General features: G+C 40.9%; 1 protein-coding gene across 1 annotated transcript in view; it reads left to right on the top strand.

Annotated features, from left to right (window-relative positions):
- Positions 1–402: 402 nt before the first annotated feature.
- lrp1bb (low density lipoprotein receptor-related protein 1Bb) overlaps positions 403–17,817 on the top strand; it is a gene marked incomplete at both ends in the record, with an annotated part of 274,243 nt that continues 256,828 nt past the window's right edge. The window contains one exon of the mRNA XM_083996665.1: positions 403–493. Within this exon, the coding sequence (XP_083852791.1) occupies positions 403–493 (91 nt within the window). The remainder of the gene's footprint in view (positions 494–17,817) is intronic.

Genomic DNA, 17,817 nt, shown 5'->3' with positions numbered 1-17,817 from the left:
CTGAAACTCCCCCGGACCTCAGACTGACACCCACCCTCCTGACTGAACAGCTAACCTTTCAGACAAGCTGCGCCACCTTGACGGCATTTAATCATTGAGAAAAGACAGGAAACGTACTCATTCTTTCTCCTACACTCCCACCCCGCCTTCCCTCTGTCCCTTTGCCACTGACTCTCATCTCTCCTGCTGTCTCCGGTGCGTCTGTTCGCTGTACAGAGAGCAGCGGTGTGCATGTGTCGGGGAGCCGGGGGAGCGCTGCACTATTCTGCGCACTGGTTCCGTTGGACATCACCGAACAACGGCTCTCGACAACCGGGTTGTGGTGGAGGGGGAGACTGGACCCGGACCCGGAGAAGGACCAGGAGAAGCACCGTGGCTTCTTGAAGCCCGCTCTCCGAAACCATGTCCGAATTTTTTCTACTCGCCTTTCTAGCCCTATTCTCGGGATTATTTCCGTGCGCTGAGCCCTCGACAGTGTCGGACGAGGAGAAAGGTAAGGAGGAACCGGGCCGTCGGGAATGCGCAGTCCGATGAAACTTGGCACCACGGGCCGTCTTTAGTGCGGTCTGCTGCTGTTACGGGCGCCAAATGTTGTGCTGATGCTGGATAGAAAACCCTCTGTTTTCCATTCATGAATGATAAAGAGTTGATCACCTGAATCTCCTCGTCATTCTGCTCCGTCCAATGTGGGATGCCTCATTGGAAGTCTGCATCTCTTTTTTTGTTATCATTCAGGATAAAATGTTGCATTATTTGCCAATAAGTCACAATACCACCCTTAGAATGAGCCATTCAACTTGCAGCACAGTGCATTTAGCACAGCTCTTGCGTTTGTGCATTTTCAGGAACATTCTTCACGGCTATTGGGAGCCCGGGTAGAATCAGTGGGTTAGACTGCATGCGCGTAGCCGCGATATCCTACGGTGCAGCAGGTGAAAATATTCCTGTGCCAAAGTGTATTTTGTCTCCTCCCGAGCTGTGGCATGTTATCTCTGCCGGGGGATGATCGTATGGAGACGCAATTGATAGGACCAGTAGTGCACGTTCAAGTCTATAGCGCTGTGTGTGCAGCCCAGCAGTGACGTCTTGGAACTCGTTTTTCAGCAGCTATTGATTGTTGCATGTCTGAATTTCAGTTCTGTCACATAATTACCCGTGTCCAATGCTGAGTGCTGTCTGACAGGCTTCTCATCAACAGTCACTCTGTGGGTGTCATAGGATGTAAGGATCACTGGGGGTAAAGCCAACCAAACTCAATTCTCCCATTAGGCTTTGTAGAATAGAGTTAAAGCTCATTTGCGTCTATTCAACAGCTGCATTCATAGAGGGCTGCATATAGAAAGTGTCACAGATGCAAGTTTTTGTAATCACTTGGATTCTTAGAGGAAATATGATACTTAATTAACATGAAAATGTGATTTGATTTCTTTTTTTCTTCAAAACAATAGTCATGTTCATATAGAAACTTTTCATCTTAATTTTAATTTTTAAATTTAAATTTTCCATGGCTCCCGTGGTGAAGTATGACACTTTATACAGTGAGATCAAGGTGTCAGAATGCCTGTAGTCACATGAGACATAAACATAATGTACGTATATCCAGTAACTGCCTACCTGGATGTCATAGATTCCTCCGTTCCTTCACTCCCCTCAGCACAGCAATAACTGTCAAACCTGCTCAGCTCGTGGGACCATCCCAAATGTCACCAAATGCCCCCCCAACACAGCGTGGAAAACAGGAGCTTAGAGTTCACACTAGGAAGGAGAACACTGTTTACCTCTCTCTGTGCATGAAATGAAAAGATGAATTTGTTTCATGGAGTCCCAGAGGATGCCCCTGCTCTGAGAGGTGGGTGCGGGGCAACCAAGTGAAAATTTAAAGAGTTTGTGTTTGTCAGAATTGCAGCACTGAACCTTATTAGTGTAGCTTGAGCAAAAAGTGAAGAATTGCATCCTATTTTATTGTCTCATCTGGGCTAGTAGAACAATTTTTAAATAGAGAACAGTTGTGTTGAGAATGCTCGCGCATACACACACACACATACCCTCACAGTGATCAGAAGGTATGAGCATCTCTGTCTCTATTGATGCTGTCCTGCCACTCTGCCTATGTACTGAGAATAAATGAAAGTTCTTGTAGCTGGGTCTAATTGGATGGTAATGATAATGGCATTTCTTATTTCTTCCAACACCAAAGCTGGTTGTTAGCCTAATTAGTTTGAAATTAATTTGCTTTGTGGTAGCGGCGTTGTTACGTTGAATGCCAAGTAGTGAGTCAGTGGTTTTCTGTGCAACTGAAACATTTCCAGTGCTCATTCACAGAAAAGCAGCGTCTCTTTGTGGTCCCTCCACTGTGTTCCTCTTCTCCTTATCACTTGTCCATTTAACATTGAGCGGGCTGACCTGGCCGAGCCGGCGTGGCTGCACACTGCTGATCTGACAAAAACGACAGGCATGAGAAGTTTAGAAACAGCATGGTGCTGCCTCTTTATTATAATTTTTTTTCTTTCTTTTTTTTAAAATGAAAATACCCTTGATCTCGGGCAGTGACCTCCCTGCCAGATAAGCATCACCTAGTACGAACGGCCCAAGGTTGTTCGTAATGTATACCTCATTTAAAAGATGATAGCAAAGTGGAAGACACAGATAGGTCAGTGCACTAATGCAGGGAATGCTGCCTTTAAGAGCTAATTAAATGAGATAGTGAGATAGTGTCGCTGAATTGTATGCAAGTGCCCGTGTGTGTTAGTGTGTACATGTGTGTGTGCCACAAAAGCCAGCACAGGAGATCTAGATGATGTAGAAGCTAGTTTGTGTCTGTGACCAGTACAGATTAGTGTAAACAATTGAATCTGTAAGTTTTCTTGACTGTATTGTGGCTCCTTCACACTCACACAAGAGTTGCCACCTGTTGAGAATAGTTTCCAAATTATGAAAGTAAAATGAAAGAATAGCTGGTTGGTCAGAAGTATGTGTTTGGCTATGTGCTCATGTTGCAAAGTCAGTAGAAAAAGTCATAGAAAAAAGTCCTCAGCCAACTATGTCTTTTTTGTATTTTGCATTATCGTGTAATCCCACACAACAGAGCTAATTATCTACTACCACTCTTATACTAACACTACCACTATATTATGATAATAAAAAAATGTAAAGCACCAATGTCCCTAACCTTTCCAGTCAAATGTTATCCTGATCCCATGAATTCAGCTTCATGCTGCAATTCAGGGATTTGGGTATTAATAGTCTCTGATGTCTCATCAGTGACTGTCCATAACTCTGCCTCCTTTGTACTGCAGAGTTAAATAAATGTTCATTCTATTTAATGTCACCATTGTATCCTTGCTCATTTAATAACTAACTTGAAGGCAGGAAATTGGTCAGTAAATTGCAGTTGGACATGATGAATTGCAACTAAATGGAGATTATGTAAATCACTTGACTTTCACAACACTGAATCAAAAATTCACACTGTTTCTGATGGTCTTTCATAGACATTCACTCTATAATGTGCTGGTGCTCTAGAAGACTAAAGACCAATGAAGATCAGGATGTTGTTTTTACAGGAGAAGTGCTGAGTAGAGGCTAACGATTGACCTTCTAAGGTTGGACTGTATTCTGTTTTCATAGCTGTTTTACGTCTTTTTCTGGAAAGCATTAACACAAAATGAGCTCCGCAGCTGCAGGGCCTCCTCCTCGATCGCTCGATTTTCTGTCCACATCCTGTTCTGACATGGCAGCAATTGTGTCCACCTCAGCAAAAGGTGCTCCACAGGATGGAAGGTGTCCTCCACTCACCCGGGCACCCCGTCTTCACCCAGTGATTGAACAAACCGCATGTAGGTCTGTTGAAAGCAAGTTCAGAAAAAAAAAGATTGGATGAAGGGGGAGGGTGGTCTGAATAGAAGGTGATGCAGTCAGCACTGGACGTTGACGTTAGCGGTGGAAAACCTGTGGCACGAGCTCTCGCTGCTATTTATATTGGCACCACTGACACGTGAACTGTACTTCAGGTGTTTTTTTTATTGAGTGTTGCTTCACCAGTGTGTTTTGGCTTGAGAACCACACGAGTCATCAGAGCACCCCATCAGCTTGTCACATGTTAAGAAGGTCAGCTTTACTTTGTAAATGAGCCGATTATTCACTTCTACCAAACCTGGATGTTTAGTCCCCTCCCTCCCCCCACAATCACTTTACTCATGATATCAGTCATTACAGCTTTTCTGAGGTTTGTCTGAAGCATGTGCTTGCACAGCGTTCTTGCAGAATTGCATCCAGTCTTTTATGAGCTATGAAAAGACATTAAAGTAGCTGACACATCTTTCCGGTGATGTCAGCTAAGTGTTGCTGTCACTGGGCTCTTACATCTATCTCATGGCAGAGGTGAAGTGTGGCCTCAAGCTACCGCAGGCAGCAGTGAACCAGCCCCCACATCTCATTTTAGTCTGCAGTACGATGGTGAAGCTCACTCCCGTAGAACAAAGTTATTGAATGAAGCCATTGGATTTTGATAGTGTCACCTTTAATATCTCCTCCTAGCAGTCTTAATGGTCTACAATTGAATCAGCAACGGATCGGTTCAGGTTGTGAAAGCCATTGGCTGTAAATTGACTAGTGGCATTGATTACCTATAGAAGGAGGAGCAATGTTTTTGACCCACATGATCTATTTGTGTTGATGTTCTGGAAGACTTAATTACAGCACTGCCATGGGAATTCATATTAAATATTCCCTAAATATTACATAATTTAAAAAGTGAATAATGAATCAATAACTTCTCCTTAAAGAAGTCCCATTTTGCAGAAGCTGAACCGCAGAGCTGGGCACAGCCATATACTTAAATGTCTGCTGGATTAAAAAAAAAAAAAAAAAAGTATAGATAAATTATTAATGGAGTAAAGCACAACTGCTTTATTGCCAAATATGCTAATGAAAATGGCGTTTATAATGGCTGTGGTGGGATAAAGCGCTGCACTCACAAGTTGAGTCTGAGGTCATTAATGGGTGATGGATAAGATACAATGCATCATAAACATAAATATAAGGGTGATGTAATGTGCCTTACGAAAAGAAGAAACCCATGCTCGTGCACAAGTGAGACCATCTGCGAACAGACCCAAACAATAAAACAGACTAGTATGAGGCACAGCGGTTACGAGGGGCTGTTCAGATGGTAGCAGTTAAAGTTAGTATGCAGCGGGGTGTGAAAAGTGAGGCCTGAGTGGAGCGAACATCTTTCTGGAAGCGTCCCGAAGGGTGAAGAGTGTCTCCATCTCAGGCTAAAAGTCTGTCTGTCAGTTTGAAAAGGTGAACAGCAAGGTGGATGGAGGCAGCACCCTGAGGAGATGCCCCATGCATAGCGCTCAGCATGTGCAGACATTCAGTGCAGCAGCAGCATTGTATCCTTGCTCTGTAGCTCACACTGTGACTCTCACCTCATGGCTCCAAAGAGAAACATACAGGACCTGAAACTGTAGTCGTCTTTTTCTTCATGTATTTCTAATAATATTCAATCCGCTTTTGTATTTTGACCACCGTGCACAGTATGCAGTCATGTATGTCTGAAATATCCAACTACCGGTAAATGCACAGATAGCAGGGGTAATGCCTGCAGAGGTTGCGTTGCCATGGGAATAAATGGTGTGGAGCACTGTTCAAATATGAAGAGAAAAGGAAGTGGGAGCATTAACTTCACTGTTTTACAGTTTAACCTCACACCTTCCTGGATAGTCTTTTGTTTAATCACTGATGTCTGTTGTCTATCCATGCACAAAGGACAGAGCTACATTGATTGATTAGCTGAAAGCTTGGCGTGCTGTCGTCGGCTGACCTGAATCCTTTTTTTTGTGCGTGTAAGCGCCTTCATTGTTCTGCGCTTCATTGTTGCCCCCTCCCCAGATTGATAAAATGACACTGAAAATGTTGTGTTGGTGTTATGAGCCTGTCAAAGTTAACTTTGTCAACTGCTCTGGCAATTTAAAAAGAGTCCAGAGGCTGTCATTTTCTGTGCGTGTGATGTGGTGGGGAGGTAGCCATCTTCGGAGGGGGGGCATGTAGCAATTCACCCCGCATGAAGAGTTTTCTCATTGTTGTTTGGCGAAAGCTGTAATATTTTTTGGCACATTCATTTCCAAATACTAAATTGGCAATGTGCAGATCCTTGGTTAATGTATGAGCCTGAATGTGCTAAGTCTAAGCCCCATCAAGAAGCATCTTGGTGATTAATACTTGGATTACTTAGATGATAGATTCATTCATCATTTTTTTTTTTTTTTTTTCTGAGTAGAGAACGTTTCCTGTTAGTGTCAATACCAGACAGCAGAATTTAACCGAAGTGAATGGGCTGGTGGATGCTCTGTGTTTTGAGTGGAAGTAATCAGCTCCATGATATCTTCCGGGGGAAAAAAGCACCGTTTTAGAAGGGTGACTTGCTGATTGGAGGCTCACACCTGAACTTATTGGCTGCGGACAAAAAGGGAGTTGCTCAGACAAACTGGATATTGCAGGCGGACAATGACCAATCAGCAGGTCAGAAGTGCCGGTGTCAAGCCCCGAGTGGCAATGGTGGTGCCAGAGGACCAGAGTGAGGGCCGCTGAAGCCTGGCTGGGGACGCTCTCTCCCAGCTGCCACCTGGCACAGACCGAGGGCTCAGGGCCCCATCATGCAGACTTGGCTCAGAAAACCAGAACAGGGGAGGGATTCATCCATCCCCCAACGAGCCTCATTCAGCAGACAAACCTAAGGCCAGTTGGTGATGCTGCGATGTGTCCTTCTTAAAAGAGAAATTGGTGCAGAGAGTAATTAAGAAATACTGAGTCATCGACGTGTTTCATTTTAATGTACACCTCTAATAATCCACAATTTTCTTTATGGATTTAAACATAAACTGCCGAGGCAATTAATATACAACCACAGAACTGGCTGTTCCTGCCTGATTTGTTTTTCAGTCATCCTCCCGAGCCATTGCCCTTCAAAGAGCTAAAATATATCTCAGCCATTGAAGAGAGGATGAATACACGGAATGAAATGATCTTCAGAAAAGATGCAGGGCAGTGTGTTATGTGAGGTATTTACATTAAGCACAGGGCATAAAGATCTCCTTGGTTTCTCAGCTCTTCAAACTTTCTCCTGGACAAACAGTTCATACTGTTATATACAGCAGGAACAGATAAACCTTTTTTTTTTTTTTTTTTAAATGAACGTCTGCATGCTGTCTGTGTTGTGGCTGGCTTCCCTGGCAGATCTCACTGTTGTCCAGTCCAGTTAGATGGAGAAAGAGAAATTATTGGCATCATTTTCATGCCTGCGCGCAAAGCAACGAGTGGCTACATCAAATGTGCAGCCAGTTTATTGTCAGCTGCTACGAATTTCTGGGCCGCACTTAGAACGTCTAACCACTCTGATTCTTTCAATATCAATTTAGAGGAGTCGGTCTTGGTGTATGTCAAAGCGTGACAGGGCACAAAAAGAGGATTCTGGGCCTAAAATATTTGTGAGATTGCCACTGAGCATGAATAATTTAATGCACTTTGATGGCATAGTGCATGAATTGAAAATCAACGATGAAACTGCACCGCTGCCCTGCTACCTACACCTGCAGCAAGAACACAATTCACTCTCAACAGCTGTGATACGATTGGCCCACGAGGATTGAGTTCAGTCGCGTGGCAGCACTATCACTGAGTTACTTTGTGTTAAAATTAGATTGCCAAATACATCACCACCAGCTGTCATCAATCTGATTCAGTATGATTCCCTAACATGCTTCCGAGCTGCTATTGATCTCTGGTCCCCGGCACCCTCCCCTCTCGCACAGTGTTGGATCGGGAGTCCTATTAGCTGTGTTCCCATCAATCACAGTACACCCATGTTTGTTTGTAGAAGTCTTTGATACGATTAGAGCAGCACTCTCACGATCCTGCTATGTGGTTTACTCCCATTCCATTTCTGGCGTTGGAAATGTGCAGAGTTACCCCCTTCTTGCCTTAGTGATGTGCTTCACCGCTCTGTAGCAGAGACCAGAGATTAAGCACTTGGGCCTCAAACATGTTGGCTGTCACAGGTATCTCTCACTGCTCGGTGCCTGATAAGGGTCACTTGTTCCTGAAGCAGCCCCCGCCACGAACAAAAACCCAGAGTAATGAGAGAACCCCTTTAGACTTGACTGAGATTTAATGTTTCTTTTTGAGAGCACAATCTTATGATTGCTTCTGTGGCCATGTTCATGTAAACAATGGAAGAATAGTGGGCACAGTTTTTCTTTTTGATTGCATATGATTGAATTTTTTTCTTCCATGTCTCAGATTTTCACATTTCACAGTTGTTCTACCTGCTTTCACATGCACACTCTGCTGCCAACCAAACTTTCAAACAAGTTTTTCAATACCTGATTCATTTCCACTGAATTCCTAAAAATAACTCTCCCAGACACAGAGAAGCCAATGTGGATACGATTTCTGAACAGAGCTGCTGTTACACTTTTCTTCAACATTTTTTTTTTAAAGCTAATTCCATTTTCAGTGAAAGTACCATTTCCTGCCAAAAAGAGGCAACACAGGACAAGAAGTCTTTGTTGGTAATCTTTTTGTAGCAAACCACTGATTGAACACTGACAAGTGAAAAGATGAACAATGAAATGTGTATACTAAAGTAGGAGATAGTTGTTTTGTTTTTTTCCACTTTGGGGAAAACGACAACATAGAAACATACTCATAAACAGTCTTCAAAGAGTAGAGAGTTTTTTTTCTTTCACTAAAATCTGCTCAGTTATTCTCTGCATTTCATACCATGTAATATTTCACAATATGATGGAAAAGGTTCAGCTGCCTGTTAATTGCTATAAGTATTTGTTCATCATTCAGTGTTCCTTTTACTACAAACTACTTACCATGGCATGTGTTACACTAAAGGCAGAGAAACACATGGAGATACCAGTTACCAGCCTGTCACAGGCTTCCACACAGGCAACCACATTCACACTCTCATTCACACCATAGTGCGCTTTTTCGTGCATATGTAGGGACTACGTAGGAACTTGGACCACTTCAAAATGTGGAAAGCATTTGAACTTCACACAAAGAATCATAGTCTTTTGGGAGTGCCAACCACTCAGAGCCAGGGCCCCGTTTCGATATGGTTATCTATTTTGATGGAGCTGACATAATGTAAAATGAAATTCAAATTAGACAACCAAACTTCAAGAGATCCCGTATGATTTTGTATGTGTGAAAATGCCTGTAAACACGTCTGTGTGTGTGTGAGTGTGTGGATGCCAGCATGCATGTGCGTGCCTGTAAGTGTGGAAATCTGTTAAGATGTTTGAGGTAAGGTAAGCAGCTATCATTAGTTGTGAAATGAACTTCAAGCAGCAGGTGGTAGCCATTTAATGGGAGGAAATTATCAAGTGAGGCTCACAGCAGGGAAGCTTTCAAGTGAAATCCATCCGCTGGCAGTTACTGTCATCACAGGTTGACAGCTGAACATTCTCAGCTAATACCTGAGGTTATGGCAAGACGCAATAACCTGCCACTTCGTTAAAGCAGGTTATTGACGAGCGAGGTCACGAGCGTCCAGTGAGGGAACATCTGGTGTTTTGATCATTTCTAACACACATAAAAACAATCGCTTTACGACGGCAGCAATTACGCCGAGTGTTCCTCTTCTCGAACACTTTTATTGTTCGAGGGGCCACGACGTTTCCAGTGTTGTGACCAAAAACCATTTAAACTCTGACTCAGTTTATGTGATTCAATAAGCACAGGCTGGTCTGTGTTTAGCTGGGTCGCATGAGGTTAATACTGTGAATGCCTATTGTCTTGAATATTGAATATACACTCTCTTGTCAGTCCTTTTGTCTTGCTCCATGTCGTCAGCCTTTAGTGGATAAACATCAGATTCATAATTCTAGTAAAGCATTTTTGCAGTTGGGTGGGTCTAAATGAACAAAAAGCAGCACAGACTGGTGCTATTAAAGGTGTTTAATCACCAAAAAGTTGTATGTTGTGATGAGGTGACATCAATGTTCCCGTGAAATAGTGTTCCAGAAACAACAGCTTGCATGAGGGTTGTCTGGTGGCATAGGTGTTATCACTGCTGTAATGGGTGTTGTTCCATGTTTTCCTGCTTCTGAAGCAGCAGTTTGAAATAGCCCATATTGATGTACAGACAGTATTTACCCAAGAGCCTTTCTGTTTGGAAAAAAAAGGAAAAGAAAGTTTGATGTTTGATGAACTATTTCAAACTCTGATTTTTCAAGCTCTTGATGCCGAGACAGTTTTTCATAATAAAGCCGTCGAGTAAATGTCCCAGCAGAGACGCCACATCTGTTCTGATCATTAGAGAATCACTTCATCATCATTAATCAGGATCTGCCAATAGAAAAAAAATAGATGGTATTTACTAGAAAGTAAAGTGATAAGCATCACAATTACACACATGGATTTGACAGAGTTGTCAGTTAACACCTAGTGGTTTTGCGGTTAAGAAAGATTGTAGACACCTTTGTTTCCTGTCGCATATGGACAGGAATAATGTTATATCACATTATTCTAAAACCCTCATTTAGATGAGATGTATTCCAGTCAGTGCTGCAGAAGAGATGCCTGTACAGACCTGTGGCAGGGTGGGTGTAAGACCTTGAACTTGATGTGCTCGTCTAGATCAGTGATGTGTATGTTCACGAGTACAAAGCACAACACAAAGTTAATTCAAGTTCAACTCGAGGGGCTCAGTGTTTATTCAGTTTGAAGCACTATACAAGACAGACGGCATTAAAACATTAAAACAGAAGAGTGCTGAACAACATGCATAATATAAATAACATGTAGAGATTTTCTGAGCATCCAAATGCACAGATTGCATTATTAACAATTACACTTAAATCAGCCATTCTGCGTGCCGTCATTATGTCAACCACATCACTACAAAAAAAAAAACATTTTCAGTGACGATGTCTATGAATATATAATGGCAAATTTGTGATGACAATGAATCTATTTTTTTCTACTCTCTGTTAATGATAAATTGTTTGTTCTGTAATATGTTCGAAAATAATGAAAAATGGCCTTTACAATTTCCTGTAGCCCAAAGATATTTTACCCCAAGTGCGATATATTGCCCAATAAGCAATCCAAAACATAACTCTCAGTCTCTGATTAGTCGGACAAATACAAGCAGCAAATCATCATAACTGACATGATTGCATTTTTTTGTAGTAGAGGACTGACAGCAATTTTTCAGGTTACTATGGCAGATATAAATCAGAAGCACCTTGTCACACAGCAAGTCAGTCGTTAATTTTGTAGAGGAATTAAATCCGAAGCTGTGTCTAATGATGATGTTGACTAATAGATACAATGTTGATATAGGGGTGATTGTTCCTAAAGTGCTTCCCCTCTGTTATTAACCTCTGAGATTGTGCAACAGTGTGCGTAAAAGATGTGAGACATTGTAATGACAGTAATTGGCTATCTGACTCTTCCCCTAATCTCTTATGCAGAGGTAGAAATTACCTGACAAGTGGCTTCTATAACTGAGCGACCTCTCCTGAGATGCACCTCGGCAGAGCAGCCTATTAACTGTGTTGACAAGTGTGTCTTCTTGTCTGGCGTGTCAAGTCTTTCCTGTGAAGCTCCTTAAAAGTGACTACAATACGTAAAAAAAAAAAAAATCAATTCTAAAAATAAACAGTCTCGCAAAAAGAGGACTGTCATCAGTAGAAGCAGGCATGACATGTCTGTTCTCATTTTTAGATACACTCCTCTTGACCTTACAGTCTTATTCAGCTACCCAACATTTTCATGTCTGACTCTAATTTACCTCTGTGCTCCGATTCATCATTCATAACCGTCGGTCAAGACAAGACGTATCTGCTCCCCAAAGTCTTTGATGTAGCAGCTACAATCCCAAAATGAAGTCAGTGGAGACATTTCTAGGCAGCCCGTGTTTTCTGAGTGCACCGCTTTTTTTTTTTTTTTTCCGATTCCTCTGCCATCGCACAGAGCTCCCTGACACAGTTATCAGAGGTCAGGCTGCAGCATCTGTCTACCCGAGACACTCCTCACACAGGACGTGTCGCTTATCTCTGCGGTTACAGAATCCCTAAGGAGGTCCCGAGGTGATGTCTTTGCCAGAATTGAACTTGTCAGACATAACTTAGACCCGCACAAAGGCTTAATAGATATTTACAGCATTGCATTGTAATCGTGACAAACAGGGGACACACTGATTCAGTAGTGACTTAATATATTGGCAGCAGTATTTTCCTAAAATTCCTATATATACGTTTTAAATACAGCCTCGCAGTCATTGTTGCAGGTGGACAAATAGTCTCTTTTGGTATCCTGCACACGGGGTACAGATGTAAAGAAAGCATGATCTCTTGTCTCGGATCAGCATCTGTTGGATTTGGGAGGAACAAAGTTTGGGATTGGTGGAGCCCTGGTGACAAAACCTGGGACGGTGGTAACATAACAGTACTGCAGATCGTAATGCTTTGATAAGCCGTTGGGTTTGCTGTTAAAGATAGGAAGCTGAAAGGAATAAGACCAGTGTTGCGTCTTATTGCTAAAAAAAGAATCACATTGCACGGGTCAGTGTGAGTATGATAGCAGCTTATGAATGCATCACCTGATAGTCGAGCCTCATCGCTCTCACTGTGACATGAATTGAGTCCTGCTATAGAGCTGTTAGAGAATATGCAATCTGCCACATGTGCACCAGCCAAGGGAGCCGCTAGTCCTCTCATCTAAATTGCTACCAAGGCCTAAATTTGGATGTTCATTCAAAGCCTTTGAGTCTCGGGAGAAAATTTGCATCTGCCCAGTCTTTTGGTGCGCCCAATTCCAGTCTGGTTTTTTTTTCTACCACTGCAGAAAGTATCCTCCACTACATATTTCCATATTTCACATTTGTCATGTGGCTTATTTTGGTAAATAGAATGTTGTTCAGTATTTTCCTTGATTAGTGGGTTTAATTAAAAACTCTCATAGCTGGTTTATGTAAATCAAAATTCTGTGCGATTCTGTCTGAGATTAAAATGCTGTCAACCAAATCAAATAGTTATCACTTTAAGGAGTGTTAGCCAGGCAGTTTCTTTCACAGGCATGCTGGGACCTTTCTGCACCTCAAAATCTTTCATTTCCATAGCAGCCTCAGTGTGAATGCCTGCTGCAGGCAGTGTTTCCCTGTGGAACACAAGCTCTTCATTATTAAAGGCCCCTTGCCGACCATCCTCCACACTTCTGACCTAATGACTTTCTGGAGAGTGGAGCCGCAGTTTAAAGCTTATCCCTGTTTTGCTTTGTCTCTGTCTTCTTCTGGAAAAGCAGCTAAAGCACAGCGTTCTTGTTTTCTACACAAATTGACTGAATGAGAAAATAGGATTGCACTGTGAATTAAATATTGATGTGTATTTTCACACATGCACCAGAAACTAAAGTTTAACTAGACAAAAGACCGTAAGTGTCTTGTTGGTAATTGTACATTCATAATTAAAGGAGCAACGAAAATGTTCTTCTATTACATAAAAGTCTGATTCTATGTCGAAGCTGACTCACTAAAGGTTACCCATAATCTTTATCCTCTATGCCAAATAATATCTCTGTTTTAATTCATTCTCACTCTCATTATTATTGTCTCATATTTAATTTAATTTTATATGAATTGCTTGAAATCCTTCTTTGTTTCATGCAAAGTCATACTGTAGGTAACACAATCAATACAAACTGTGTGGTGTGTTTGTAGCACCCATTAGTAAGCTAAGCTGACAACAAATTACTTTTCAAACACCTTTAATATCAGCTGCAATTTGGAGCCACCCGTTTCAGTTGCTTTGCACTATAAAGCTGGTTAATTGTTTGCCTGGATGCAACTCTCTGCTGTCCCAAAGCAAATATATCCTCCAATAATCAACCCCTAAAGCAGTGTGTGTAATTTTCATCATAATGACTCTCCCTGTGTAATGAGACATGCCTGCATTATATTTTTACCGGTAATTCTGTGCTAATTTACGCAGGCAACAGAGAAAACAAAGACATACACCAGAATTGGTCACCATTATTCTTTGGTCTGCATATTTTATGCAATAAAAATGCCACATTTTCAAATGTCTTATTGAGTTTCTTTTTCATAAGCACAATCTTATCTTGTCTTACACTGAGATGAGGAGAGATACTGTAACAGCATGTATTGTACATGAAACAACTGATACAATTTTGATTCATATCATGTTATGATATAAAAAGAAATTGAGCAAATCAGAGAGTCAAAATCAAAAACCATTCTGGAGGTTTTGCCTCCAAACTGCATATTACATTTTAACTTTACCCCCGAAATAATATCACTCCAGGAATACCTGTTTTCAAACTGTGCCTGAGAAATGTTATTACTGAGAAAAGAGACGATGTGTAGAGGCATCCAAAGGCAGAGCAGAATGCTGAAACCAAACATCCTGCTATTAAGTAAATAAACTTTATTCATGTGGCATTTGGATGAAGCAATACCCACTGATACCTACCCAAGAATGAAAGCACAGGTGGCCACAGAGGAAAAAACAAACATTTTGTCTCTGAGCTTCAAAATATATTATTATTATTATAGTATATAGTGTTTTGCTGTTAAAAAGTTTACTTTTCTTTTTTTTTTAAACTGTATGCTCCCTATAGTAATAATTTATACTTACTCCTGATGTGTACTGTACACAACAAATTATATTTCCTAAGGCATAGCAGTATCGCAACACGAATGCAAATGAGTGAGAAGTCAGTCCAGCCCATCATGCACAGAGATTGGAGTAGAGATGCATGTTGAGCTTTTTGTGGATTAGCTGCAGATAAATATGATTTAGGAGACTATATTGATATAGACATAATAGATACTGAGATGACAAATATACACTATACACTCATTCACATCTGTGTGCATGTACTTCTTGTTTTACAATTATAGACTGCTGATGGCGAAACTGACAGCCAACTGTCAGAGAGTAAGTCTGACAGTGACTTTAACAAATTGAAATGAATTCTAATTTGGAGCATTTCATTAGGTTCACTAAATTCAAACCAGCAGCAGAGATGATGCATCATTCAAACAGACAGCAGGAATGCAGATTCTGGCGCAGATAAAACTGTATATTAACTCTAGTGACAAACAGTAGTGAAACCACACAATCAGCAGACATAGAGCTGCATTAGAACTGGTGTATAGTGGTGTGTCTGTCAACCTGACAAATGTAAATCCAATATTCCTTTTCCTTTTAACGCTGTTTAGACTCTGTCAAGTTCTGACTAAGATGTCTTTAATATTTCATGTTTACTTTATTTAAAGGAATATATTAGGCTAATATCCACCTGCAAGCTGTCATGTCTTCAAAACATGTAACGTTATTTGCTGTTTGACGGAGCTAGCGCCGAGCTCGTTCTATTGTTTTGTGCAGGGAAATGTACAGCAAAACCTTCAGAAACTTGGGCAGAAACAGCTGCCAGGTGCATCCGAAAGCCAGGGTATAAGAGTGCTGAGTCTGAACACAGTCAATTTGTGAGCCATAAAACCAACAATGTACTGAAAGAGGCTAAAAGGCTTTGCAGAGCTGCGTAGTTGGGAGATAATTATCTGTGAGTTTGTCACGAGAAGTCGCATACTGTTTACATAGTATGAATGATAAAGAAGTCATCAGTGTATAATTAGCCTTAAAATGTTTTAGCTATAGCTGGATTACATTGACTCAAATACAACCAAGAAGCAAATTGTGGGTTGAGTGCAGAAATGCAGCCAGCTTTTCCATGAGATGGTAACTATAAAAAACAATTATATACATACTTTATCAAATAGTATTACACTACATGTGTATCAAGTCCGTGTGTGTGTGTGTGTGTGTGTGTGTGCATGTGGGTATATGATGAAGTCGAGATCAAATTCAGCTTAATGTCACCATTTGGAAGGAGGCACTGCAGTCCAGAGGATGGAGTGTCTCACCACTGCATTTCATGAAAATACCAACTATTTGTCTAGAGCTGAAATGACTTCTTGTCTGGAGAAAAGAAAGCTTTGCCTCTGCAGTCTTTGTGCCACTTGTAATTAAAGGAGAACATGAGTGTATAAGGCACCTTGCCCCCCGGGGAGCTATACTAATTCATATTTTATTTTTTAATAGCTGGTTGTATTTTGCGAAGCACCTTCACCTGTCAGGTTCTGACGGATTGTGACCACAGAAAGGAGTCATTTAAGGAGAACACTGAAGTTTTATTTTGTCTTTCACAATGTTTGTTACATCCAGTAGATGTAGTTGACGGTGAGGTGTTGACGGAAGGCATGCAGGATTTTGCAATGGTGTGAGGATGTTAAGGCAGTGCTTGTTTAATGAAGTTAAAATGCTCATATTCTGTGACAGGTTTCATATTTCATTTTATGCATGAGTATATGTGTGGTCACTGTACTTTTGCATATGTGCTCTGGATTGCGCCTGTGAATATTATATTCATCAGTCTATAAAGTCACAGTCCTGCACACCCAGTAGGGCGCTTTAATTTCATTCAACTCTTAATCTCACCAAATGACTCCATGGACTATAGGTGAGGGTAGAACAGCTGGAAACAAGCTGTAAAGTAGGAAACTAGAGAGTGAAAAATCTCTCTGAAGACAGTGTTGAAACATTGTGGCCCATTTCAATCAGCCCAGAGCAGCAGGAGACTGCAGCATCCAACATCCAGCATGGTCAAAGATGGGTGCCATATGTGCAGCAGTGATAACAACAAACAACATCATGCAAAACCCCGCTGCTGGCATGAACAGTCTGAACTTTTCACATTTCTTTGAATGCGGGGTAGTGTTTTGTGCTTTCAATATGAGCAATACTTATCTACATTTCTATGAAAAGCACAAAACACTAGCCCTGCTGAGAGGATCAAAAACCCAGTCACTGAAATGCCAAACAACTCTAGTGAACGTATATGCATTGTTGTGTATTATCTTCACATTTGAAGATGAAGGTCATTTGAGAGAAGCGCTGAGCTCCATCGCCAGAGTAGAATGGCAAGAAAACACATCTGAGTGATCTTCAGGCTGTAATATTGACAGATGACTCATATGGCCATCTTCCTGGCTGACATAAGCCTCATTATTTCTCGTGGAAACTGACAGTTAGAAGTCAGGGATGGTGGTATTTAGCTTTAGGCTATTTACAGTGCTGCTTCAGGAAAGTGAAATCAAACACTTTTTTTCTAGAAAATATATTGATGAAGACAGTGAAATACAGCTACTAAAAGCAATGCTTGATTAAGTGGTTAAGATACATTTGATATTCATCACTGCTGCAAATAATTATACAATAAAAATTATTTTATTATTTTTATTTGTATGTTTTATCAGTTATATCAGGTGTCACATGTGAAGTTATTGAAAAAGCTCTGTGCTATGTACTATGTGCATAGTAGCATGGAGAGATTAAATTACATAAAAATAAGATGAATTCTTATTATTGTGGTGTCTAGCTTTCCATGCAGCACAATTGTTTATTCAAATATAATTAATATAAATATATTCACCATTCATTATTCTTGTCATTGATTCAAATTATTATTAATATAATCCATTCACATGTGATTATCACTGATTTATTTATTTATTTTTTAAAGAAATTAAAAAATGAACCCAGGTATGTTTGAAACATTACATATGGTATGTGTATTATAATTATTAGGCATTATTGATAAAGCTCTGATTTATTGCTGCTCCATAATCCAGTAAATCAGCCGACAGAAATGTTTTGTCATAACTGTAACTGATCAATAACTGGTTTAGGTTTAAAATCTCTTCATTGGAAC

Source organism: Trachurus trachurus, assembly GCF_905171665.1.
Source record: "Trachurus trachurus genome assembly, chromosome: 21".
Lineage (NCBI taxonomy): Eukaryota > Metazoa > Chordata > Actinopteri > Carangiformes > Carangidae > Trachurus > Trachurus trachurus.
The sequence above is the reverse complement of the archived record's forward strand: the minus strand, read 5'-3'. Positions and strand labels throughout refer to the sequence as shown.